This window comes from Hippopotamus amphibius, chromosome 16, assembly GCF_030028045.1.
Source record: "Hippopotamus amphibius kiboko isolate mHipAmp2 chromosome 16, mHipAmp2.hap2, whole genome shotgun sequence".
Classification (NCBI taxonomy): domain Eukaryota; kingdom Metazoa; phylum Chordata; class Mammalia; order Artiodactyla; family Hippopotamidae; genus Hippopotamus; species Hippopotamus amphibius.
Genome location: NC_080201.1, coordinates 56,609,356 through 56,636,811, shown reverse-complemented (window position 1 = coordinate 56,636,811; position 27,456 = coordinate 56,609,356). Strand labels below are relative to the sequence as shown.

At 44.2% G+C, this 27,456-nt stretch overlaps 2 protein-coding genes and 1 pseudogene across 3 annotated transcripts in view; 1 reads left to right on the top strand and 2 right to left on the bottom strand.

Annotated features, from left to right (window-relative positions):
• Positions 1-13,830, bottom strand: part of SAE1 (SUMO1 activating enzyme subunit 1) — a 63,224-nt gene extending 49,394 nt beyond the window's left edge. Inside the window, exons 1-2 of one of the 2 annotated variants that reach the window (XM_057712141.1) lie at positions 13,626-13,830; positions 2,974-3,085 (exon numbers count right to left, since the gene is read on the bottom strand). In XM_057712141.1, coding sequence (XP_057568124.1) covers positions 2,974-3,085; positions 13,626-13,723 — 210 coding nt within the window. In that variant the 5' untranslated portion in view covers positions 13,724-13,830. The remainder of the gene's footprint in view (positions 1-2,973; positions 3,086-13,625) is intronic. The other variant, XM_057712140.1, reaches the window with a different exon arrangement.
• Positions 13,831-18,850: 5,020 nt separating this feature from the next.
• The window catches only part of ZC3H4 (zinc finger CCCH-type containing 4), a 56,247-nt gene continuing 47,641 nt past the window's right edge, over positions 18,851-27,456 (top strand). Inside the window, exon 1 of the mRNA XM_057711656.1 lies at positions 18,851-18,889. The gene's annotated coding sequence lies outside the window, so the exon portion shown is untranslated. The remainder of the gene's footprint in view (positions 18,890-27,456) is intronic.
• LOC130838491 (heterogeneous nuclear ribonucleoprotein A1-like) lies at positions 20,818-21,800 on the bottom strand (annotated as a pseudogene).

Here is a 27,456-nt window from a genome sequence, read left to right as displayed (position 1 = left end):
TTCCCTGTATATCATCCTACTGACTCTACCGCCTAAGCAGCTCTCACCTGAGTGCCTCACGCCATCTCTATCACCACTGTCATTCCTCAGACCCTTTTCATCTCTCACCTAAAGTAGTAAAGCAGCCTTCTAAGTAGGCTTCTGCCCCGTATCTTACGCCAACCACAGTCTACACAGTATTAGTGATCTACAGAAATCCCAAAGCTGAAGTTATCCCTTGCCCGTATGAAACTCTTCAATGACTCCTCACCACCCAGAGAATTAAGTAAGCTTACAGCAGAGCTTACAGCAGGACCTTCATGACTTGGACCTCACCTGCAATCTGCGCCCCCCAACACCTTGGGCTTCACACTCTAAAAACACCAAACTGTTTGTTGATTTCTGCCTTGTGCTAATGTCCCCTGCCTAAAATACAGCTCCTCAAACCTTAAAAAACCTCTGCTTGTTTTTTAAGTTTCAGCTCAGCACTCTAGGAAGTCTCTCATGTCCCACTGCCACAACCTGAGCCAGGTAGGCTGCTCTAGTTTCTGGAAAAAAAGTGAGGATGGGAAGCAAACCTTGAGCATTTTTCTATTGCCAGTACCTAGACTACTTCAGGGTAGGCAGCAGGGCTCTTGGATGTTTGTTGACATAAATGAAATGAAAAACTATAAGGGGCAGGAATTAACATCTTCATTTTACAGATGAACAAGCTAAGTCTCTGTGAGGTTAACTCCCTTTCCCAGCTTCATAAGGTGGGATCTGAGCCCAAGTCTGAATGATTCCAAAGCTTTTGCACAATACAGCACTGTCTCCTTCCATGTTCCTAGTCAGGTACAAAAGCACAGGCAAATTGCAAAAGGCAGAACCACCAGAGAGAGTTCATGAGCTATGAAATTTATGAGATGGGAGTCAGGCTGGGTAGGTTGACTGGGACCAGGTTATATGGAGCCAGTGGTTCTCAACCCTCCCTCACTTCTAGACTCACCTGGAGAACTTTAATTTTATTTACTTTTAAAATAACTCCTCAAATATTCTGAAGTACAGATAGGACTGAGAACCACTGTGTTAGGCTGTGAAAACCAGTCAGAAGAGTTAGGCCTTGCAGCAGAAGGCAAGCAGAAGGCACTATCAGCCTTTACACTGAAAAGGCAAGGGATGACTCCATTGGGTGGCATTCGTCCTGGTGCTGAGGCGGTGACCACATCACATGCCCTCAGTGTTCTCTCATCGTTCCCCATTCTCAGATTACCCAGCCAAGGGAGGAAGCTACCAACCCACTGTGGTTTCATTTGTCCACACCAAGGGCCTCCAAGTTTGGGAACCATCCTTCCTTGGGTCTCCACAAGGCAAAATCTTCCTCTGGATGGGGCATTTCTGCCACTAGGGGGCACTGTGGCTGAGGGGATGTCAAAGCTGTAGGGGGTTCAGTTAATTATCTGGCAGCTTGCTTGCAGGGATTTTCTTTCCTTAGAAGGTTTGAATTCAAGTCAAAAATCAATTTGTGAGTATGACATTAAGTAAGCCAACCCACGTGGCTCTTCATATTGCAGGAGAACTAAAATAACAAAAATTCCAGATATTATTTTCTCCTGAAAGCCCAAACAAGGTGAGCTTTTAAAAATTTCATTAGGGACTTCCCTGGTGGCACAGTGGTTAAGAATCTGCCTGCCAATGCAAGGGACACGGGTTCAAGCCCTAGTCCACCAGGAACATCTCACATGCCTCGGAGCAGCTAAGCCCGTGAGCCACAACTACTGAGCCCATGTGCTGCAACTACTGAAGCCCGTGTGCCTAAAGCCTGTGCTCTGCAACGAGAAGCCACCACAATGAGAAGCCCATGGGACGCAACAAAAATTAGCCCCCACTTGTCACAATTAGAGAAAGCCTGCACACAGCAACAAAGACCCAACACAGCCAATAAATAAATAAATAACATATTAAAAAATTATAAAATAAAAATTTCATTAACATTTACTTCTGTCTACAGAGCCTATACCTCATCCTGTGTGTGCTAGTTACTTATTTAGCATGAACCCCGTCCACTGCCTAAAAGGAAAGACACAAATAATATCACGTGACAACACAATTTTTGAAACATTTTAACCTAAAAAAAAAATATGATTTCTGTAATTTGCTTTAAAAAACTGTCCCAAAAAATACAGGGGAAAAGATAAATAAAAAGATCAGCAAAACACTAGTATCTGTAGAGGCCAAGTAGGTGGGGTGTCAAATATTCTACTTTTGTATATAGTTGAAATTTTATATAAAAGAAAACCAAAATATCATTCGGGCATGAGAATGTAGACAAAGAAGCAGTTATTTTCATTCTGGAGAAACGACAGGTGAGAGAAAGCTACACAGCAGTTGGGCGCTATGGTTCTATTGTCACTTAAACAGCATTTTATCATGTAATTATTATTAACTATTGGACGCTTGTTATGTTCAGGCACTATAGTAAGTAGTCCATATACACTCTCTCTGATCCTACATTTCCCCAGGCAATGCCTGCGAACCATCTCCATCAAGAATTCTTGAGATACCTCTGTCTTTCTCCTGACGTACCTTTTAAATGTATATATTCCTGAGCCTTATTTCAGACCTTGTAAAGTAGAATCATGAGGGGTGAAAGCTATACCATAACAAAGCCCTGAGGCAATTCTGCATTTTAAATGAGTGATTCAGGTGATTTATAGGTACAAACTGGAAAAGCACTCCTCCCCTCCTCACAATCAAGATGCTGACTTCTCTTTACAGACAGGCAAGCTCAACGAGGGGATGAGAATCTCCACTGGTTGACCACATAGGATGTGGGGGGAGCTGAATTCAAACCTGGTGCTGGCGCTGTCAGTCTCCAAGAGCTACAGTGCCACTGACACCAGCCCTCCTCTTTCACAGCCCAGAAGGGGCAAGCAGGAACACACGGAATCTCCACATGTTTAACTGAGGAAGGGAGACTGTAAAGGAGAGCGATAAGGTGGCAGAACATCTCACCTGCTCATGATCCAGCATGGTCAATCCTTTCACTCCAGCCAGGATGAGATTCTTGGCGATTTCAGCCCCAAGTCCCTTCATGCCAACAAGAAGCACTCGGGAGGCCCGCAGCCTACAAGGCAGACATTGTCAATGGGATGTGAGAGGACAGTGGAAGCTCCCCGAATCATTGAAGAACAAAACAAGACAAAAACAGAAATAATCTTGGCTTTCATTAAATGCACTTAAGCATCAAGGCCTCAAGTCTTGAAAAAGAGACAGGCTCCAATCCATCCTGCTGAGAACAATTCATTCAACAAATATTTATTGAACACCTATTATGCCAGGCACCCTTCCAAGGTGTGGAAATATAGCAGTGACTAACAGACATGGGCTTCCCTAGTGGCGCAGTGGTTAAGAATCCGCCTGCCAATGCAGGGGATACGGGTTCCAGCCCTAGTCCGGGAAGATCCCACATGCCGCAGAGCAACTAAGCCCATGCACCACAACTACTGAGCCTGCACTCTAGAGCCCTCGAGCCACAACTACTGAAGCCCACGCGCCTAGAGCCTGTGCTCCAGAACAGAAGCCACCACACCTTGCCATAGCTACAGGAAGCCCGTACGCAGCATCGAAGGCCCAACACAGCCAAAAATAAAATAAATACTTTTTTTAAAAATTGAAAAAAAAGATAAGCTGACACAATCCCTGCCCTCTCAGAGCTTGTATTTTGTAGAGACAGACAAACAGATACATGTCAAAAAGTGAAGAAAACCCAGTATGATATGGATCAGAAATGATGGAGGATGCTACTTTAGTCAGACTGATCATGAAGGCCTTTCCATGGAGGGGCTGAGCAAAAGTCAAAAATGAAATGAAGGACAAACACAGAGATACTCGGGAGAAGAACATCCCAGGTAGAGAAAACAGCAAGTGCAAAGGCCCTGAAGCAGAGGAGTGCTTGGCATGTTCTAGGAGCAGGAAGGCAGACAGAGTGGCTGATTATTCACACTAAAAAGGATTAGTAAGAACTAAGAACAGCCTTACATAAATTCAAGTTCTGCTGGCCAATGAGTTTGCTTCTAATTTATGAAATGAGTCCATTCTCATCAAGTATCACTAATAGGGAGAACATGCAGAAACTCTTTTCTGAACATGGTTTTAATAATTATGGATACTTGCATGTCATCAGTCCAGAAGTCTTTAATGGGAATGATGGCTGATAAAATCAAGTCCTGCACTGATTCTTTTTTTTTTTTTTGGCTGTGGCAGGTCTTAGTTGAGGGACGAGGACTCCTTAGTTGCAGCATGCGTGTGGGATCTAGTTCCCAGACCAGGGATTGAACCTGGGCCCCTAGTCAAATCTTTCCTCCAGACTTCAAACCCCAACTTGAATGCTGTTTCCCTATCACGGCAGACTCAGGCAAGTACTCTCTCTGAACTCTCCGAGCAACTGCTCCACATAAATGGCTCTGACATAAACCACATGCAGCCCATAGCCTCTTCAGGATCCCTCCATCCTATAGAGCCCCACAGACTCTGACTGCTCAGGAGGGACGTTGTTTTTTGTGGCATGCAGGATCTTAGTTCCCTGACCAGGGATGGAACCCATGCCCCTGCATTGGAAGTGTGGAGTCTCAGCCACTGGACCGCCAGGGAAGTCCCTTGGGAGGTTTTTTCTATTCAACTGCCAACAACATCGAATATCATGTTTATGTTTTTAATCCTTAACCATTCCGGGGGCCCTGAGACTACTGCTTATTTATGGCTCAATTACATGAAAAACACTTAAAATAGCACCTGGCACACAGTCAGCACTTAATGAATGTTGGCTATCATTACTCAGACTCTAATGCAGCAATTCCCTTCTAGAAAATCAATCCTACAGAAATACTCACGTGGCACAAAAATTATGCACAGTGGTATTCACAGCAGCATCGTCCACCACTTCCCTCCACCTCCACAGCCACACAGCCCTACCCTGAGCCACCATTTCTCACCTATAAAACCACAACAGCCTGATACCTGGCCTCCCTGCCTCCATTCCTGGCCCCCTCCCCACAAAGCCACTGTCCCCATCTCAAGTAGAGAGAGTTTTTAAACCACTGTCCTGCTCAGACCTTTCAATGGTTCCCATAAAAGTTCCTTACCAACAGCCCTGCATACCATTCCTGCCTGTCTCATCCTGCTCTCTCCCCTGGCAGCCTGCCTACAGCCAGGCTGGCCTTCCTTGATCCTAGAGAGCGCCACATCTGCTCCCATCGTTAAGACTCTGGCATTAGCTGTTCTCTCTGTTTCATCCCCTACCTCTTCACATGACCCATTCTTTAGGTCTCAGCTCAACTGTCCCCTCCTTAGAGAAGTCCATGCCAGCCACCTAATCCAAACTAGGTCCATATCTGGAATTACGCTACTTGTTGACGTGTCCATTGCTCGTTCCTCCATTAGAATGTGAGTAAGCTCCAGAAACCGTGGAACCCTAGCATCTAAGACTGTGTGCAGCACTTACCACACCGTTACTCCAATAGCTGCTGAATTAATAGATACACCAAAAGAAACCCAAGTGTTCACCAGCAGAATTACACAAACCTGGTACATAATAAAACAGCTAACACTCACTGAACACTCACTATGTGCCAACCACTGTTCTAAACTCTTTACGTGTAGTATGTCATTTAACCCTCATGACAATCTTATGAGCTGGTAACTTGTTATCCCTATTTTGCAGCTGAGAAAACAGGCACAAAGAGGTTAACTAGCTGACACAGCTGGTTACACAGCTAGAAAGTGGCTAATGTAACCAGCTAGTAGAGATTGGCAACAATAAGGCTGAGCGATTGAGTTGGTGGGCTCTGAGGCCACACCACCCCGGTCCTGGTGCACACCTTCTGTGGAAAACTAGGCAGCCATTGAACAGAATGAAATAACAGCAGTTAAAACGCTTAGGAAACAGTTACTTAATGCCAAGCACTGCTCTAAGCAACTTGTATGTATTAACTCTGCAAGGCAGGTGGTATTACTAGTCTCATTTTACAGATAAAGGAAGCTAAATATGGTAGACAAAATAATGCCCCCCCCCATGTCCACAGCCCTAATCCCTGGTGCCTGTGAATAAATTACATTATGTGACAATAGGAATTTTACTGTTGTGATCAAATTAAGGGATTTGAGATGGGGGTATTATCCTGGATTTTCCAGATGGGTCCAAGTAATCACAAGGGTCCTTATAAGAGGGAGGCAGAAGGGTCAGAGTCAGAGGAGGAGGTGTGATGACAAAAGCAGGGGCCTTGCTCAGAGGAGAGACTTGAAGATGCTTTGGAGATGAAGGGGCCACAAGACAAGGAATGCAGGTGGCTTCTAGACACTAGAAAAATCAAGCAAACAAATTCTTCCCTAGAGCCTCCACAGGGACCACAACCCTGCCAACACCTTGATTTTTATTCAGCCCAGGGAAACAGATTCCAGACTTCTGACCTCCAGAATTTGTGGTGTTGTAAACCCTAAATTTGTGGTAACAGTTGCAGCTGCCAACAAGAAATTAACACAGAAGCCCCCAGCATTCTTAGGGACCCTGCTAAAGATCACACAGCTACCAAAGGGCAAAGCAGACATCAGCTCCGGCGATACTGCTCTAGAGTCTATGCTCTTAAAGGTATATGCCTCTCAATATCACGAATGTAAAATCACACGGTGACATACTGCGTAGAGTCTATCGGTAACAACTGTGGCCGTGACTACCATCCACACAGGGCTCACTAAGCACCAGGCACTGAGCTAAGCGCAGTACATACAGTGCCTCACTGAAACCTCAACTATGGTTCTTTACCACTTTTCTCTCAGAAAAAAAGCACTCACCCTAAATGTTGCATACAGTTTCTCTGCCTAAAAGGCCCTGTGGCCCCACAGGTCCCTGAGCAGGCCATCACGTTTCCATAGGAAAGGACCCATGTCTGCCTTGAGAAACGAAAAAACTGAGGTTCAGAAAAGGTGTTCAAACTCTCACAGCTAATGGCTGCCCAGAGCTGGGATCCAAATTCAGTTCTAACCAGGATCTGTGATTTTCTCTCCTCTCAATGTCTCCCCTATGCTGCCTTGCAAATAGTAGGTTCTAAATAAATATTGGCTGATTTACTCTCCCCTTTTAACTTCTGCTGCCATGGGAATACCTTTTAAATTTCTGGGAAGGAAGGAACCAGTCTTTACACCACAATCTGAATTCGCAATACATACTGCAAGGTAAGTCAAGCCAATGAATTCCACTCATGATTAAAAATTCTGAAGATGACCAAATTCACATTCAAACCACATTTATTGAGAATCTAATGTGTGAGAGTGAGTCATGCAAAAATCTTGTATAAGACTGTTTCAAGTAGGGCAAGCACAACGTCCCCAAGGCCAGAGAGAGCTTTAGCAAATTTGAGGAACATAAAGATTCAAGTTGCTTGAATGGAGTGAGCCAGGGAGATGCAGGCAAGGTCAGACAAGGGAGGGCAGCAAAGGCAACAAATTTTAAAAGATCTGAATACACAGGAAATCACTGGAAGGCTTTAAGCAGGACTGCTGTGATCTGGTTTTTTTGATTTAAATCAGTTTGGCTGCTTTGTGGATGACAGATTATAGAGTCAAGAGTGGAAAAGGGGATAGGACTTCCCTGGCAGTTCAGTGGCTAAGACTCTGCGCTTCCACTGAAGGGGCCGCAGGTTCGATCCCTGGTCGGGGAACTAAGATCCCACACGCCACGTGGCTAAAAAATAAAATTAAATTAAAAAATAAATAAAGTGGAACAGGGGAGACCAGGGAGGAACAGTTGAGGTGATCTGAGATGGCTGTAGCTTGGACTGAGAAAGGTAGATGAGATAAACCTAGAAGTAGAGCCTAGAGGAATTCCCAATAGACTGGAGGCAGACAGAAAGGGCAGTGCTGAATAAAGAACTCCTGGGTTTCTGGTCAGTGTGACCAGATAAATGGTGGGGCCACTTGCCAGATCTGACCATTTTCTCCTTCTAAAAATACTCTCTTCTTCACTTAACAGTACGGTACTTTTCATTTAAATCTACAATCCTGCTCCATCCAACTGCCCATTCATTATACTTACTTACGTGTCCTATCAGAATCTAAGACAGAACTTAAGACTGTTCCCCACCTCAATCTGCTCCTCCTAGTTTCCACTCATTCCACTGGCACCTGCTTTATCTCATTTATCTCAACCTACTTCCTATTTAGTTTCCCTTATTTTGTGGCTGGTGATTTATACTTGTCAAATAATGGCAGCTATAATTCACTGAATGCTTTCTGTGCACAGACTCTATCACGCATTATCTCATTTCTTTATCATCTTCTAACGTAGATTGTGATTTCCACTTGATAAGTGAGAAAACTGAAGCACAGAGAAGTTAAGAAATGTATCCAAGGTTAGATAACTAAGAAGTGCTGGAGCTGAGGTTCAAACTTAACTATTAAACAACTCAAAAATTGATCCTTACATGAAAACAACCAGGATCGGCCTCCGGTACACGCTCAGCCACTTTCACGGCAAGTAGTGCCTGTGGAGCCAACTGAAGCGCTGTCTGAACAGCGGCAGTGTAGGGTAATGAGTGCTTGAAAACAGGCAAGTTTGGGGAGTCCCCTTCCTGTAAAGTTAAAACTTCAGTTGCATCCTTAAAGATCTACTCACACTCACCCCTCCTTTTTTGCAGATGTGGAACCTAAGGCCAAGGAACTGTGTGACTCTCCTGGGGTCAGAGAGCTAGGTGGCAGAGCTGGGAACTGAACCCAGGTTTCTGGACTTCCTAGGTCTTTGCAGTGTACAATCATTTCATCCACTCAACAAATACTTGAATGTCTACACACTTGCAAGCACTGGGAATTTACTAGAGACCAATCAAAACCCACATCTTAACTACTGGACATTTGTAAAGCACTTGCCCTCAAGGAGCTTATCCTCTACTTCTCTTCCCAGACCCCCTCCTTCCTCACTCCTAAATAGGGAAAAATGACTGCTGAGTGGAAGGAGAAAAATTAGGCATGCCTTCGGTGTGAAAGGCGGTGCAAAAACTGCTGAAGCACATAGTCTGAGAACACACTGGGCTTTCAGCTTCAATACTCTTCTTTATGTTAATTTGATTGAAAGAATGAGCCCCATTGTGGCAAATGAGGTCTTGTGGAAACAGCAGTGAACCTGAAGTTAGTGGCTTAGATTCAAGTCCTATTTCTTCTGTTTACTTGGTGTATGACCTTGGGAGAGTTGGCTCCCTTCCCTGAACCTCATCCACAAAATGGGCTCGGCAGCACAGCAAGAGATACTAGCTCACATGCTTACAGGGGCCAGGTAATTCTATCGATGAGTGAAGCAGAGCTGATTGATGGAGACGATGGCCAAGTAGAGAGCCCATGGCTGTGTAAAAGAGGCGGCCTCAGACTTCCTAGGTGGCGCAGTGGTTAAGAATCCGCCTACCAATGCAGGGAACAGAGGTTCAAGCCCTGCTCTGAGAAGATTCCACATGCCGTGGAGCAACTAAGCCCGTGCGCCACAATTATTGAGCCTGTGCTCTAGAGCCCATGAGCCACAACTATTGAGTCCGTGAGCCACAACTATTGAAGCCCACGCACCTAGGGCCGGTGCTCCACAACAAGAGAAGTCACTACAATGAGGAGCCTGCGCACCACAATGAAGAGTAGCCCCGGCTCACAGCAACTAGAGAAAGCCCGTGTGTAGAAATGAAGACCCAACGCAGCCAATAAATAAATAAAATAAATTAATTAAAAAAAAAAAGAGGCGGCCTCAATGTGGGGAATGCTTTTTTTTTTTTTTTTTTTTTGGGCTGCACTGCTTGTGGCTTCCCTGACCAGGGATCGAACTCAGGCCCTCGGCAGTGAGAGTCCTAACCACTGGACCACCAGGGAATTCCCAATGTGGGGATATCCAACCTTACTATTTTTCAAGACAGAAATCAGAAATTGTGAAACAAATCTCCATATATGGGGGTGAGGGATGGTTGGGAGGGAGTCAGGCACATCTTCCCATCTTATTACAAAAAATTTCAAACATACAGAAAAATAGAAAGAATAGCTAACATTTTTGCCCTACTGGCTTTACCCATATGCCAACATCACGGCACTTCACACCATTAAGCATGCAGCTCCAAAAATATGACGTTCTCCTTCACAACCACACTATTGTCACACCTAGAAAAGAATTTCCAAGTATCATCTAATAGGACTGAATACTCAAATGTCCCCTATTGCCTAAAAGATGTTTTGTAGGGAAGTTTTCTTTTTGAATCAGGATCTAGTCAGGGTTACACCTTGCATTGGGCTCTACCTCTTTACTCTCTTAATCTAGAACGGTCCCTTTGCTTGTTTTTTCCATGACATTGACTTCTGGAAGAGAACCAGGGCAGTTTGTCTTGTAAAAGGTCCCATATTCTGGACATTTCATCATTACCTCAATGGTGTCCTTTAATTTGTTCCTCTGTTCTCTAAAAGCATGATTAGGGTAAAAGATATTTGGCAAGAAAACATCAAAGATGATGCACTGAGGTTCTTATTTCATCACATCAGAAGACACATTATTAAATATTTCTCAGTGAAGTCTATTTTACTCTTTCTGATGCTCAATTTGTCCCAAATTTGGCCAATTCTCTAGATTTTTTTTTTAATGCTAGCAACTAATTTTTAAAAAAATTAAAACATTGTGTAAGAGATACACCTTAGTTTTTAACCTCCAGACTGTATGAGTTCCCTTGAAGGCCCTTTTTATTATTATTTCTTTCCCTTCCAATTCTCTGACAACCTTGACCCAACATTACACAGAGTCAGAGGCAAAACTGTAGTCAGAATGCAGTCTCTCGATTCCCAGGCTGCTTTCCATTTCACAAGGAAGCCCAGTCACTGAAGTTCTCCTATTCCACCTGGAGTTCCCTTAGAGACAAGTCAATTTGCTTTGGGGAGCCTCCTTTTCTGGACAGAGAAGGAGATCACTGTCCTTCCTTCTGCACAGAGCTGCTATGAAATTCAGTTGAAAAGGGGAAAAGAGAGCACTTTAATCAACTCTGTAAGGCTGTGTACAAATCTACAGATTCCAAGTTACAGGTAACCCCTTCCTTCCCTCTCAGGACCCTCAGCCAATCCTTTTCAGGTTCTCCACTGAGTTCAGTACATCTTCACTTCCTCAGAATAACTCCCACCTCCCAAGGATTCCATACCCTGACTGTGACTTGGCCCTTAGGTCATCTCTCCCACAGGGGCCTCCCATCCATCCTCTATTGCCCCTCAGATAAATCATTCATTCCTACCCCTCTACAGCTTCCTCACTAACACCAGTTTAATCCTCCCCAACTTTACCCCATGTCAAACAAGATTACCTGCTGCCCTCAACCCCTGGGATCAACCCTTCTAGTACACTTAGGATCCCCTTCCCAATCCTTTAGGACCCCCAACACTCCTTCAAACAGCAGCCCCTAAACTCAATCGACCCCCACCCATGTCTTCAGTCCCATTCTCATCATTTAATATCCAATTTCCTACTTCAGGTGCCTTCAACCCTCAGACCCATGATTGCTAATGCCTCATAATGCTCCCTCCTTCCCAGTCACAGAAGACTCCACACACCTGTAATGAGCCTAAGGTAAGCCCCCCACCTCACCCCACACACACACTCTCTCACCAAAAACTTCTAGAAGCTCCCGCCCCCTCGAACCTCTTGACCTGCCTGCCTCCCCACCCCTTTGATCAATTAATTCTACACTTTGTACTCACACACATCACGTAACCACCCCCATCACCCAGACCTCATCTCTGGGCTCAACCACTCACATATTTCTACTTAGATGTGGAGTAAACAGCTAAAACATAAGTCCAAAAGAGAACTCCTGACTTTTCCCTCACCCCACTAAACCTAGTTTCCCCCACCTCTGTCAGTAAAGGCACTTCCATTTTTCCACAAGCTTAGGCCAAAAACCTTGGAGGCAACCTTGAGTTCTGCCTCTCACACCTCACACATTGAATCCTTCAGCAAAGCCTGTCCTCTTTAGCTTCAAATTATATCCAGAATCTCTATTTGACCCCTTTTCTAGAGTGCCAAGCCACCATTACTTCTGTCTCAAGGGGATTACTGCAGCAGCCTCCTAAGTGGAACCCTTATTTCCACTTCTGCCCACTTCTGCCTCTTCTCCACACAGCAAGGGCAAGTCTTTTCAAACACAAATCAGATCGTGTTACGCCTCTGCTCAAAACTCTCCAACAAGGTTTCCCAGCACACTTAGAATTAAAGAGCTACCCCTCGGGACTTCCCTGGTGCCGCAGTGAATAAGACTCTGTGCTCCCAATGAAGGGGGCCTGGGTTCGATCCCTGGTCAGGGAACTAGATCCCACATGCATGGTGCAACTAAGAGTCTGTGTGCCACAACTAAGAAGCCCGCCTGCCGCAACTAAGGAGCCCACGTGCTTCAACCAAGAAGCCCGCCAGCGGCAGCTGGGACCCGGGACAACCAAACAGATACATAAACAAATGAATATTAAAATAAATAAATAAATAAAAATTAAATCTACCCCTCACTTGGTTCCAGCCACTCTGTTGCTCAAGCATGCCCTGGCCTCTAGGATTTTACACTCGCTGTCCTCTGTGCCAGGAAGGTCCTTCCAGATGGCCACATGTCTCTTTCCTTTCATACGGGTCCGAGGCTCAATGATACCTCTTCAGAGGCCTCTCGTGGCCACCCCATCAAAACAGCTCTCCCACCTCACCATCCTTTATCGATCCTCTTTTACTGCTTTATTTTTTCTCCCTAGAACTTTCATTGCCTAGTATTTTATTATTTCTTTATGTTTATTGCCTCCCCCACCAGAACGTAAGCTCCATGTGGGCAAGGAGTCTGCCTAGTTCACTGATACCCATTCAGTGCCTGTAGCAGCTGCTCAATAAATATCCGACTAAATCGCCTGCCTCTTTCAAAGACCTCATCCCCTCCGGTAATTACTCCCCCATTCCCAAGATACGGCCCAATCCTGTCCTCTCTGGACGCACCCCCTAATCTAGGCACAAGCAACTTCTTCGCGTACCTCCGGCCCCTCTACAGACTCTCCGAGCCCCTCAGGACCCCCACTTGCAATAAGTTGCCCCCAAACTCCTCGTAAAAAACCCTCATTTTTTCAGACTGGCCCAACCCGTAGAGGCCACAAGAATGAACGTAAGCTCCCATCTGTTCGGCTCGCCAGTCTCCCCAGCGTCCAGCAGAGAACAACGTTCCGCTACCTCTGAATGAATGAATTATGCCCCTCCCCCCCATTTTCATCCTTTCCAGGCATTCCCGGCCCCTCCTGTTCCCTAAGTCCCCAACCCCGAGCCACACCCCGCCATCACTCCCTTCGGGCGTCGAGTCCCTGAGTCTGCATCCTCCTAGGCGCTCAGAACTCTCCCACCTCCCCTTCTAGAGGCCGCCAATTCCGCGGAACGGCCCTCCCACCACCTGGGACGTCCCCGCTTCCCACACCTTCCGAGGAAACATCCCAAACCAACCCCTCCAGGCCTCTCAGGAGGAGGGCGACCATGCCCGGGTACATGACTCCCGCCTCATCTCTTCAAATTCAACCCTCCGGCTCCCCGAGGGCCGCCAACGCCTCAGGCCAGACGCCCCCTCCAGACCCTCAGCCCCACAAGCCGCACCGGCCCTGACCGTTTCTGGGCCTCCAATCCCCAGAGACGGATCTGCCGGTCATACTGCGCCGCCTCCTCCTCGCTGATACCGCCGCCCGCCTCCTCCTTCTCCACCATGGCGCCGGCTTTGGGTGCCTGAGCGCGGGTGCTACTCACGGCAACCGCCCGCCGGCCCCGCAAGCCACCAACCGCCGCCGGCCGCGCGCCCGGGCCGCGTCTGCGCCGGCGCCAGGGACCGCGCCTGCGCACTACCGCCTCCACAGCCCCGCCCGCCCCCCTCTGGAGCGTGGAACCACGTGGACCTCCTTAGCCTCCAAGGCAGGCGGGCGAGCGCCAGTCACGTGACAAAGCCCCCTGCCAATCCTGGCCAAAAATCTGCGCGGCTTCTGGCTCCTCGAGGTTACCTGTGTGGTCGTTTATGAGGCTCTCAATTCAGCAAATATAATGGAGCATCTGCTGAAATCCCGGCAACAGGGGTGTTGTGAAGTAGAGTCGCAAGTAAAATAGATAAAATCGTGCTCTCATGGAGCTTACATTCTATTGAGAAGGGCCCAAAGGAAACAAATATATAAATCAGGCCCTCAATAAATGTTTTGGAGAAAATTAACACAGGATATGGGACTACAGGGTGACAGGAGTGGCCAGGGGAGGTCTCTCAGAGAAGGTGGATGTTGAGCAGAGAGCTGAAGGAACTGTAGAAAGAAGCTGGATAGATAACTGGGAAATAGAGCATGTATGGATGGAGGGAACATCAGGTGCAAAGGCCCTGAAGCTGGCACATGCTGACATAACTGAGGAGCTGTGGAGAGGGCAGGGGGCCTGGAACAGAGGGAGAGGGTGGCCAGTGGTAAGAGATTAAATCATAATATGAAGCAGGTGGGGAATCTTGTAGGCTACTAACAGCTAATAATAGCTAATACTATTTTACTTAGGCAAACTGCCTTTCTATTATTCATTCAACAAATAGTTATTAAGAACTTGTCTGGGAATTCCCTGGTGGTCCAGCAGTTATAACTCGGGGCTCTCACTGCCAAGGGTGGGGGGCGGGGGGGGTTCAATCCCTGGTTAGGGTACTAAGGTCCCACAAGTTCTGTGGCATGGCCAAAAAAATAAGAAAAAAAAACTTGTTTGTCAACCATTGATCTCTGTGCTAGGGATAGAGTGGTAAGAAAGAAAACAAAAAAAGCTGCCCTCTCATGGAGTTTAAATGGGTTTTATTGGATACATGTATTATTTCTCTAACCCTTGCAAGAGTAGATAAATTCTTTAATATTCCTATTTCACAGCTAAGGAGTCTGAGGTCCAGCAAAGTTAAGTACCGATATTAGTAGCCTGAACAAAGTCTTGTATCTTTTTTTTTTTTTTTAGTCTTGTATCTTAGAAGTAGTGAAAGCTAGGATTCAAACCCAGGCCCGTGTGCTTCCTTAGGAGGTTATACTGCTGGTGGTACATTAAGCTCCTACTGGATGCTCTGACCTTGTCCAGTGAGGCACGTACCCTATGAACCTCAGAGATAGATATTTCCTCCCCTTTTACAATATGACTCTGGGACTCAGAAAAGGGTAGCAATTCATCAAAGGTCAAAATATCATGCAAGGGTCTTCCCTGGTGGTCTAGTGGTTAAGACTTCACACTTCCAATGCAGGGGGCCTGGGTTCAATCCCTGGTCAGGGGACTAGATCCTACATGCTGCAACTAAGAGATCACATGCCACAATTAAAAATCCCTCATGCTGCAACTGACACAGCACAGCCAAGTAAATAAATAAATAGTTTTTAAAAATACATCATTCAAAAAAAATATGGGTATGGAATAAATTATGTAAACATTTAGGGACTTAAAAATAAATATTTATTATCTCAAAGTTTCTGCGAATTGGAAATTCAGGAGCAGTTTGGCTGGGCAGTTCTGGCTCAAGGTTTCCCATGGGGATGCAGTTAGATGCCAGCTGGGGCTACAATCTTCTGATGGCATTGAGGGGGGAGGGATGTTCCCCTTCCAAAGCGATTCAGCCATATGGCTGGTAAGTTGATGTTGGCTGGTGGCTGGGGACCTTAATTCCTCTCCCTCTAGGCCTATCCACCAGGTTGCTGGAGTGTCCCATGACATGCCAAGGGATCCTCAGTGCAAGCTGAGAGCAGGAATGCTTTTTGTGCCTCAGCCTTGAAAGTCACACATTGTCACCGGTATCCTATTGGCCACACACTGGCCAGCTCTGTTCATTGCGGGAGAGGATGATACAAAGGTGTGAATACTAGGGGGCAAGGATTATTTGGGGACCATGTTGGAGGCGTTACCCCATCAGCTATGCATTGTGCCCTGTAAAATAAGGTGAACAAGGGAAATGGACCTGCCCTGAGTGCTGCTGACCCTCTAGTAAGGGAGACAGATAGTATTTCATCAGTCAAAGACATTCATTAATTCAACTACTCAACAAATATTTACCAAATCCCGACTATGCATTGGACTTTGTGCCAGGCCCTGGGGGTACAGTCAGGATAAAAATGGACACTCTCCTGCTTAAGAGGCAGTCACAGTCCAGTAGGAGAGATGAATTAGTGGCATAAAAATAAAGGGGGACCTCCCTGGCGGTCCAGTGGTTAAGACTCCGCACTTCCACTGCAGGGGATGCAGATTCAATCCCTGATCAGGGAACTAAGATGCCACATACTGCGAAGCACAGCCCAAAAAAGGGGGAGGGGGGGTAGGAGAGTAAGGGATAAATTAGGAGTAAGGGGTTAACATATACACATTACTATATGCAGAGTAGATAAACAACAAGGACCTACTGTACAGCACAGGGAACTATATTCAGTATCTTGTAATAACCTATAATGGAAAAGAATCTGAAAAAAGAATATGTATGTGTGTGTATGTATATTATATATATGTATATAATATATATAACTGAGTCACTTTGCTGTGCATCTGAAACTAACACAACATTGTGAATCAACTATACTTCAATTAAGAATAAAAAGAAATAGAAACTCTGAGAAGTGTTGTCAAGGAAAAGAAGGAGTTATGACAGTGTCTGACAATGTAGGAGTCAGGAAAAGATTTTCTGAGAATGTAAACTTTCAGCTGAGCTTTACAGAGTCAATAAAGGTTAAAACTACCAAAGCAGGGAAAGAACCTCAGGCAGGGAGCATGGTTGAACCTGCCAAACCCCAGAGTCTATGTTCATTCTCTTTGTCTGACTCTGCCTCCCTCAGGGACTCAACTTGGCCCTCACTACCTCCCCTCCCTCCCAGACTCTCTGTGGGAGGTTTAAAACATGTCCTCACATCCTTTGATAGTCTTCATTTTTATGGGGGAGGGGAGGAATCTATGTCCCCTGTCCTTGAATCTATGCTCTATGACTGCTTGATCAATAGAATATGATAGAAGTGAAGACTGGGGGACTTCCCTGGTAGCACAGTGGTTAAGAATCCGCCTGCCAATGCAGGGAACATGGGTTTGAGTCCTGGTCCGGGAAGATCCTACATGCCGCAGAGCAACTAAACCCATGTGCCACAACTACTGAGCCCACATGCCACAACTATTGAAGCCCATGCAGCTAGAGCCTATGCTCCGCAACAAGAGAAGCCCCCGCAATGAGAAGCCTGAGCACCGCCATGAAGCATAGCCCCCACTCGCCACAACTAGAGAAAGCCCGTGTGCAGCAAGGAAGACCCAATGCAGCCAAAAATTATTTAATTAATTAATTTTTTAAAAAAAGAAGTGAATTTCTGGCCCCAGTCCTTAAGGAATGGAGAAACAGGCAGGCTCCCCTCAAAAAAGCTGAACGTTGAATTACCATAAGACCCAGCAATCCCACTCTTAGGCATATACCCAAGGAACTGAAAGCAAAGACTCAAACAGATACTTGTATGCCAATCCTCATGGCAACATTATTCACAATGGATAAATAAAATGTACTAAATCAATACAAGGGAAAAATATTCCCCCATAAAAAAGCATGAAGCACTGATACATACCTCAACTTAGGTGAATCTTGAAAACATTATGCAAGTGAAAGAACCCAGACACAAAAGGTGATGAAAAAAGAACTAGGCAGTGGTGATGGTTGCATGACATTGTGAATGTACTTAATACCACTGAATTGTACATTTTACAATGATTAAAATGGGGACTTCCCTGGTGGCGCAGTGGTTAAGAATCCACCTGCCAATGTAAGGGACACAGGTTTGATCCCTGCACCAGGAAGATCCCACATGCCGCAGAGCAACTAAGCCCATGCACCACAACTATTGAGCCTGTGCTTTAGAGCCCATGAGCCACAACTATTGAGCCCACGTGCTGCAACTACTGAAGCCCACGCACCTAGAGCCCGTGCAACGCAGCAAGAGAAGCCACGGCAATAAGGAGCCCACGCACAGCAAAGATGAGTAGCCCCTGCTCATCGCAACCAGAGAAAGCCCATGTGCAGCAACGAAGACCCGACACGGCCAGTAAATAAATAAATAAATAAATTTATTTTTTAAAAAAAGGTTAAAATGGGGACTTCCCTGGTGGTGCAGTGGTTAAGAATCTGCCTGCCAATGTGGGGGACGTGGGTTTGATCCCTGGTCCGGGAAGATCCCACATGCCTCGGAGCAACAAAGCCAGTGCACCACAACTACTGAGCCTGCACTCTAGAGCCCACGAGCCACAACTACTGAGCCCGTGTGCTGCAATTACTGAAGCCCGAGTGCCTAGAGCCCATGCTCCACAACGAAGAGTAGCCCCCACTCGCCACAAGTAGAGAAACCCTGCAAGTAGCAACAAACACCGAACACAGCCAAAAAAAAAAGAGGTTAAAATGGTGTTGTATGTTATACATTTTTAACACAATTTTAAAAAATTAATAATGTAAGGCACAACAGTGTAAAGCAATTATATTCCAATAAAGAGCTAAAATAATAATAATAATGTAATATACCCAAAATGACTGAATTGTACATTTTAAATGAGTGAATTGCATGATATGCAAATATCTCAGTGAAGCTGTTTTTTAAAAAAGGAAGTGGTAAAATTGCACTTTCTGTTTCTTGGGACACTTGCTCTTAACCCCAGCCTCCATACTAGCAAGAGGCCAAACAGCCTATAGAGAAGCCTGCATGGAAAGGAACCAAAGCTTCTGACTCTTAGCCAGGTCAACAGCCCCAGCCAACAGCGAGCACCATCTTGCTGGCCACGTGAGTGAGCTGTCTTGGAAGGACAGTTTCAGGCAGACAGTCAAGTCATCCCAGAGGGAGGAGAGAAGCCGTTCCTGCCAAGCCCTGCCCAAAGTGCTGATCTGTAAGTTAAAATAATTGTTTGTTGCGAATTCCCTGGTGGTCCAGTGGTTGGGACTCCGCAGCTTTCACTGCCGGGACCCTGGTTCGATCCCTGGTTGGGGAACTAAGAACCAAGCCGTGCAGCACAAGTTTGCTGATCACTTGCTACAGAGTGTTAGATAACCTGAATATTCTCCCCCACCCAATTCTATCTCCTCCTACCCTCTTCCTTTTTACCCAACCCCAATTCTCTTTCTCTCCCTGACTCTAGTTCCCTTTCTCTGCTGAAAGTGGCATAAAAATAAACAGAAACTTTAAGAAGTGTCATCAAGGAAAAGACGGGGGAGCTATGACAGTGTCTGGCTTAGTGTAGGAGTCAGGAAAGAATATTGTGAGAATGTGAACTCACTCTCCATCCTTCTAACTTTAGTCTCTCTGATGAGTTCATTCATTTGCATTTCCCAGAGGACGTCCTCAATGCCCGGCCCTGTGCTAGGCAATGCATAACCTCTAGGGGGAGTATTTTGTGCTGTGGGTTCAGGGTATAACATTGTATTAGTTTTAAGTGTGTGGAGTTTAAAATTTTTTTTTTTAAGCCTGGAAATCTATTTGTTAATTGCAATATGTGATCATTGTACTTTGAGGCAAATAGAGGATATAAAAATTTCAGGATCCTAGGGAAGTCCCTGGCAATCCAGTGGTTAGGACAGGGCCCAGGTTCAATCCCTGGTCTGGGAACTAAGAGCCTGCAAGCCACCGACTTGCCACACACACAAAAATAATAATAATAATTCAGGATCCTGCCCACTAAAGATGCAAGTCAACTTCTCCAGAATGAGCACCGCTTTGCTTAGCGTAATTTGAGGATCTCTTTGAATTGAGCAAGTTTGGGAAGCACATGCCTCTTCATATTTGTCCTGTTTTTTCCAAATATTGCTTGGTCCTCTAGGAAAGGCCCTTTCCTAACTGCTTTCCTGACCCCCAATTCAGCCTCCAGTCATGACCTTACCCCTTATCCTACTCTAGAGATGAGATGCGGGCACAGATGCTTTGACGTTCAGGGACAGAATGAGAATAGCAGATGCCGTGTAAAATTTTTAATTTTACTTTATTCTGTCAAAAATTATTTTCTATTTGGGACTTTTAATAGGCCCTTTTTGGTCATATGAGTTGTAGTATACTGTATCTTCATAGTTAGTTAAGTTATGGTTTATGATATTGATTTTTTTTCAAGAGGGTATTAAATCGTTTATTGATTACACATGATAATGGATGATACACAAGCTTCATTCCCATCTGTAACTTCATCTGGTACCATAATTCAACTTAGATATATTGCATAGGTTGTGCCAACAATCATATTCATAACCAAAAAAACTCCATGACTTTGCTTGGGTGACCCTTTTAAGGGTGAACTCCAGGTCACAACACAGTAACTGTCAGTTCAACTACACCACAGTTTCTGAAGACAATAGCTTCTCCACCAAAGCAGGTTGTAAATAAATTTCAAATGGAACCTGGCATCACCCTGAAGGAATTCTAACGTCACCCTGTTGGGGTAATTTACCAAAATGGCTTCAGAGTAGACCAACTTTACACAGCACGTTTAAAAAAAGACACATTTATTCAGCGTCATGATCAGACTATTACATTTAGCAATCAACAGCATGGGTGCAAAAAAAAAAATCTACATTAAAACCCTTTGTTGGAATGCTTTACACTTTCCACAGAACAGAAACTAAAATAACCTGTTATACAATTAGTCACAAATACAGTCCTCGAGTTTTTTATGCCTATACACATGAGTATTGTCTAAAACATGTCTTCTTTGTAGCAGCCAGGCCCTGCCACCACTGGGCTTGGCTGAGTTCACAGATCTGTTGTAACCTGTAGCTTCCCTGTCACTTCTCTGGCTCTCCTATCCTGCTAAGCTTTGTTTCCTGGCAGTAATTAAAACCTCCTGCCACTGCCATAGCTACTGCTGCTACTGGAACCGCCATAGCCACCTTGGTTTCATGGTTTGGCAAAGAATTGGCCTCCACCGCCGTAGGGGTCAGAGCTTCTGCCTCCAAAGTTTCCTCCTTTCATGGGTCGAAAATTTGAAGACTGACTGTTGTAACTGCCAAAATCATTGTAGCTTCCACCACCTCCAAAATTGCTTCCATCAGTACCAAATCCATGATAGCCATCCCCACTGCCACCATAGCCGCCGCCGCTGCCGCCGCCGCCGCCGCCACCACAGCGGCCACCAAAGCCACCTCGACCACTGAAGTTTCCTCCACGACCAAAGTTGTCATTCCTACCAAAACCACCTCCACGACCACCACCAAAGTTTCCAGAACCACTTCGACCTCTTTGACTGGATGAAGCACCAGCCAGCTCTTGCTTAGATAGGGCTTTCCTTCCTTCACAGCTGTGGCCATTCACAGTGTGGTATTTCTGAATAACAGTCTTGTCTACGGAGTCATGGTCATCTAAGGTTATGAAAGCAAAGCCTCTCTTTGTGCCACTGCCTCAGTCAGTCATGATTTCAATCACTTCAGTTTTCCCATACTGTTCAAAATAATGTCTTAGGTGATGTACCTCAGTGTCTTCTTTAATGCCACCAACAAAAATCTTTTTCACAGTTAAGTGGGCACCAGGTCTTTGAGAATCTTCTCTTGAGACGGCCCTCTTTGGTTCCACAACTCTTCCATCCCCCTTGTGTGGCCTTGCGTTCATGGCTGCGTCACCGCCTCCACAGTGGCACAGGTGACACACCCGAAGCCTCTGGAGCGCTTGGTGTTTGGATGCCTCATTACCACACAGTCTGTGAGCGTTCCCCATGGCTCAGAATGACCCCTCAGACTCTCATCGGTTGTTTCAAAGCTCAAACCTCCGATGAAGAGCTTCCGCAGCTGTTCGGGCTCTTTGGGAGGCTCTGACTTAGACATGACGGCAGTGGAGGGGGGAGATGTCAACGATGCTTACTTGGCGGCGTCCACGGGCAGAAAAGCTATGATATTTGATTTATGTAACTGATATATTTCTATCATCATAATTAATTTTTAATTCTAATGAAGGAAAAAAGTGACATCAATAAATCAAAGAGGAACTTAGCCAAGTAAAAACGTATTCTAAAGATCTTCAATGAACTTCCTAGGTGGTGCAGTGGTAAAGAATCTGCCTGCCAATGCAGGGGACACAGGTTTGAGCCCAGCCCTGGGAAGATTCCACATGCCACTGAGCAACTAAGCCTGTGCGCCTAAAAAAAAAAAAAAAAATCTTCAAGCTTACAGAAAGAGAGTCCAATGAATATTTATGGAAACTTTATCTAGATTCATTAACTTTTTAAAATATTTATTTATTTATTTGGTTGTGCCGGGTCTAAGTTGTGACAAGCAGGCTCCTTAGTTGTGGCATGCAAATTCTGTTGTGCCATGCATGTGGGATCTAGTTCCCCAATCAGGGATCGGACTAGGGTCGCCTGCACTGGGAGCTGGGAGTCTTAACCGCTGTGCCACCAGGGAAGTCCTAGATTCATTAATTTTAAGTCTTGACACATTTATTCTTTCTCTCTCACACACACACACATGCACACACACATTTTATATATGTGTGTATGTATATATATATGTGTATATATATATATATATAAAATTTTTTTTGGCTAAACCATTTTAAAGTTGGTCATCCCAGGTCTTTAAGGTCTTTAAATAAATGCAGAGAAAAATTTTGAGAACTTTTTCTGAGAACTACAGATCTCACCAGGAAACTCTGGGAGGCCAGATTCTCTTAAACATTTCCAGTACATAAAAAGCCAAATATGCACAAATTCCTTAAACCAAAAGATTCATTCCTGAGATCTGAGTCACTTGAACATTTCTATATTTAACTCCAAATACTCTCCAGTGTTAAATGATGCCAACTAGGGAAATAATTATGGCGACAAGGGGATTCACTAAGTTCTCCTGATCATTGCTGTGGCTGATGGCATTTTGCAAAGATGGGTACAACAGTATCTCTCATCCTGCATATTCTTCTCACAACATCCCTTTGACACTACTTCATTGAAGGATGGGAGGTCTATACTTCCTACCTTGAAATTGGACTGGATTTGGAGACTTCTTGACCAATAGACTGTGGCAAAAGGGACACTGCTTAACTTCTGAGCTAAGTCAGCAAAGAGGAGGCCACTTGCACCCTGTTCATGGGAACACTTGAGTTTGAGCCCTGAACTACCAGATAAGCAGTCCTACTGCCTTGAGGCCATCATGTTGATGGGAAGCTCAACCAGCCCATGAGGAGACACCATGCGGAGAAGCCCTGAAACTACACAAAGATGGAGAGGTGCCTGCCCAGCCCCTAGCTCTCCATTTATTCACTATTCCAGTTCTAATCATATGAACTGCAACCATATGAGAAGTCCCAGGCCAGAATCAGCCATCCTGAATTCCTGACTCACAGATACTGTAACAGATAATAAATGCAATTGGTGCAGCCACGGAGAACAGTATGGAGGTTCCCTAAAAACCTAAAAATAGAGTTACCATATAATCCAGCAATCCCACTCCTGGGCATATCTGTGGAAAAGATGAAAACTCTAATTCAGAAAGATACATGCACCCTGATATTCATAACAGCACTATTTACAATAGCCAAGATACGGAAGCAACTTAAATATCCATCGACAGATGAATGGATAAAGATGTGGTACACAATGGAATATGACTCAGCCATAAAGGAAGAATGATAAAGTGCCATTTGTAGCAACATGAATAGACCTAGTGATTATTATACTAAGTGAAGTTAAGTCACACAGAGAAAGACAAATATCATATATCACTTACATGTGAAATCTAAAAACAGATACAAAGGAACTTATTTGCAAAACAGAAATAGACTCACAGGCATAGAAAACAAATTTAGGGTTACCAAAGGGAGAAGGGAGGGGAGGTAGAAATTAGGAGTATGGGATTAAAATATACACACTACTATACATAAAATAGATTAAAAAGATCCTACTGTGTAGCACAGGGAAGTATATTCAATATTTTGTAGTAACCTATAATGGAAAAGAATCTGAAAAAGAATATGTATGTATAACTGAATCACTTTGCTGTACAACTGAAACTAACATTGTAAATCAACTATATGTCAATAAAAAGTTGTTTGTTTAAAAAAAAAGAATAAATGTCAACCATCCAAAGAAAAAGAAAAGAGAAGCAAATGATTTTGCTGCTTCAAGCCACTAAACTTCAGGGCAGTTTTGTTGTTTTAATTGTGGTAAAATGCACGTCACATAAAATGTACTATCTCACCCATTTCTTTTTTTTTTTTTTAACTTTCAAACACATGGCCTTTTTTTTTTTTTTTTTTTTTTTGGCTGCGTTGGGTCGTTGTTGCTGTGCACAGGCTTTCTCTAGTTGCAGCGAGAGGGGGCTTCTCTTTGTTGCAGTGCATGGGCTTCTCATTACAGTGGCTTCTCATTGCGGAACAGGGGCTCTAGGTGCATGGGCTTCAGTAGTTGTGGCACACAGTCTCAGTAGTTGTGGTGCACGGGCTTCAGTAGTTGTGGCACACAGTCTCAGTAGTTGTGGTGCACGGGCTTAGTTGCTCCACGGCATGTGGGATCTTCCCGGACCAGTGCTCAAACCCGTGTCCCCTGCACTGGCAGGTGGATTCTTAACCACTGCACCACCAGGGGCATCCGCTCACCCGTTTCTAAGTGTGCAGTTCGGTAGTGTTCAGTACATTTACATTGTTGTGCTACATTGTTCAGTACATTTATATCGTTGTGCCACCAATCTCCCAATCTCCAGAACTTTTTCATCTTGCAAAACTGGAGCTCTATACCCATTAAACAATTCTCCATTTTGCCCTCCACCCAGCCCCTGGCAACCACTGTCCTACTTTAGTTTCTACCGAGTTTGATTATTCTCAGTCCCTCACTTAAGTGAAATCATACAGTATTTGCTGTTTTGTGGCTATTTCACTTAGCATAAGCACAAGCTTCATCCATGTGTAGCATGTGTCAGAGTTTCCTTCCTTTTCAAGGCTGAATATATTCCATTGTAACTACACACCACATTTTGTTTACCCATTCAGCCATCAATAGACATTCGCCCTGCTTCTCCCTTTTCAACTATGGTGAATAATGCAGCTGTGAACATGGGTGTACAAATATCTCTTTGAGACACATTTTTCACTTCTCCTGGGTATATACCCATGGGGCAGTTTGTTTTTTAGCAACAGCTAATCAGAACAGCTGCCCAAACTGAGACTGTGTAACTTAAAAGGGGTGGAGAGCACTTATTCAGTAGATGAGGCTCCTGGGTTTAAGGATTGCATAATTACCTCCACCCAGGTGATTGCTCACCATTAACCAAGGCAGTGGTTCTCAATCCCACCTGCACATTAGGATTATCTGGAGAGCTTTTTAGCAAAGCCAGTGCCCAGGCCCCACCTTTGAGACTGCTGTTAATTGGTCCAGGGTGGAGCTGAGACATTGGGGTTTTTACAAAATGCTCCCCAGATAATTCTAAAATGCAGTCAGTGTGGAGAACAGTGGAAGAAAGATCTGTGTCCTGCTTCATTCTAGTCTGAATTCTTCTGTTCTTTCTGTTAGAACCATGTAACTCTTAGGGCTATTTAAAAGACATTGGGGGGAATTCCCTGGCGGTCCAGTGGTTAGGACTCTGCACTTTCACTGCTGTGGGCCCAGGTTCAATCCCTGATTGGGGAACTGCAAGCCACGTGGCAAAGCCAAAAAAAAAAAATTAAAGAAAAAAAGACATTGAATGGGGGGGATAAATTACGAGTTTGGGATTAACATATACACACTACTAAATATAATATATATCTAAATATAGATAACCACCAGGGACCTACTGTATAGCACAGGGAACTATTCTAAATATCTTGTAATAATCTATAAGAGGAAAGATTCTGAAAAAAATATGTATAAGTGAATCACTTTGCTATACACCTGAAAGTAACACAACATTGTAAACCAACTATACTTCAATTAAAAAAAAACGACATTGGATTAAGCTCCGGGTATCTTTCATGGGTCTGCTTTTTTTAAATTTACTTAATTATATTTATTTTGGCTGCACCGGCTCTTAGTTGCAGCATGTGGGATCTTTAGTTGCAGCATGCAGACTTCTTAGCTTCGGCATGCATAGATCTAGTTGCCCAACCAGGGTGGGGACCTGGGCCCCCTGCATTGGGATTATGGAGCCTTACCCACTGGACCACCAGGGAAGTACGGGTCTGTACAAATTTTAATCACACTTTCTAAGCCATTCTGTAGACATGGTCTACTGTTTCGAAGCTATTAGAGTCAAGTAATACATGGAGATTTAAAAAAGAATATGTTTTAACGGAAGTATAATATAATAGAGTACATACATTTCATTACACAGATTGATGAATTCATATCTGTATGAAGTATCATGGGTCAAACTGTCCCCCAAGAAGATATGTTCAAGTCCCAATGCCTGCTACCTATGAATGTGACCTTACTTGGAAATAGGTTCTTTGCAGATGTAATCAAATTAGGATGAAATCATTAGGGTGGGCCCTAATCCAATATGACTGATGACTTCCTTCCTTCCTTCCTTTCTTTCTTTCTTTCTTTCTTTCTTTCTTTCTTTCTTTCTTTCTTTCTTTCTTTCTTTCTTTTTAATTGAAATATAGTTGATTTACAATGTTGTGTTTCTGATGTACAGCAAAATGATTCAGAATATATATGTATATATTCTTTTCAGATTCTTTTTCATTATAGGTTATTACAAGATATTGAGTATAGTTCCCTATGCTGTACAGTAGGTCCTTGTTGGTTATCTATTTCCTATATAGTAGTGTGTATCCGTTAATTCCAAACTCCTAATTTATTGCTCCCCTCCTTTCCCTTTTGGTAACCATAAGTTTGTTTTCTATGTCTGTGAGTCTGTTTCCATTTTGTAAATAAGTTCATTTGTATCATTTGTTACATACATATTTATATTTTTTCAGATTCTTTTTCCTTATAGGTTATTACAAAATATTAAGTATAGTTCCTGTGCTACACGGTAGGTTATCTGGCTACGACTTTACAATCGTTGAAGTTGGATGATGGGTACATGAGGGTTCATTTTACTCTTCCCTCTAATTTTGTGTATCTTTGGGTTTTTCCATCATAAAAAGGGTTTTTTTTTTAAACCTTGTTTTAAAGTTCCGAGTCCAAAGCTATCGCACTATGCTGTGCTACCACTTTCCAATCACAGGGAATTATGCCAATGAAAGGATCAAATAACCTCTGTGCAGGAAAGATGTTTAGAAGTCATGGAATTACGGGCAGCAGAGGGCTATATCAAGTATCTTTTGGATTAGGCTTTGGAAATAAACACTTTTTTGCTAAGTTGCCTTATGTGATTAAAGTGAAATGTAAATGGATCATAGAAAGGAAAATAAAGGAGTCAAATTCTTTTGAGGGGCGAAAACAGATCCTTAGCATTGAATGATTTATTTGTTAATATGTTGACCTTGAAATTGACCTTAAAGATCCAAGGCGTGTGCTCATTTACATTTGGTTAGGGAGTGACCGGAGCCATTACCTGTGAGTAT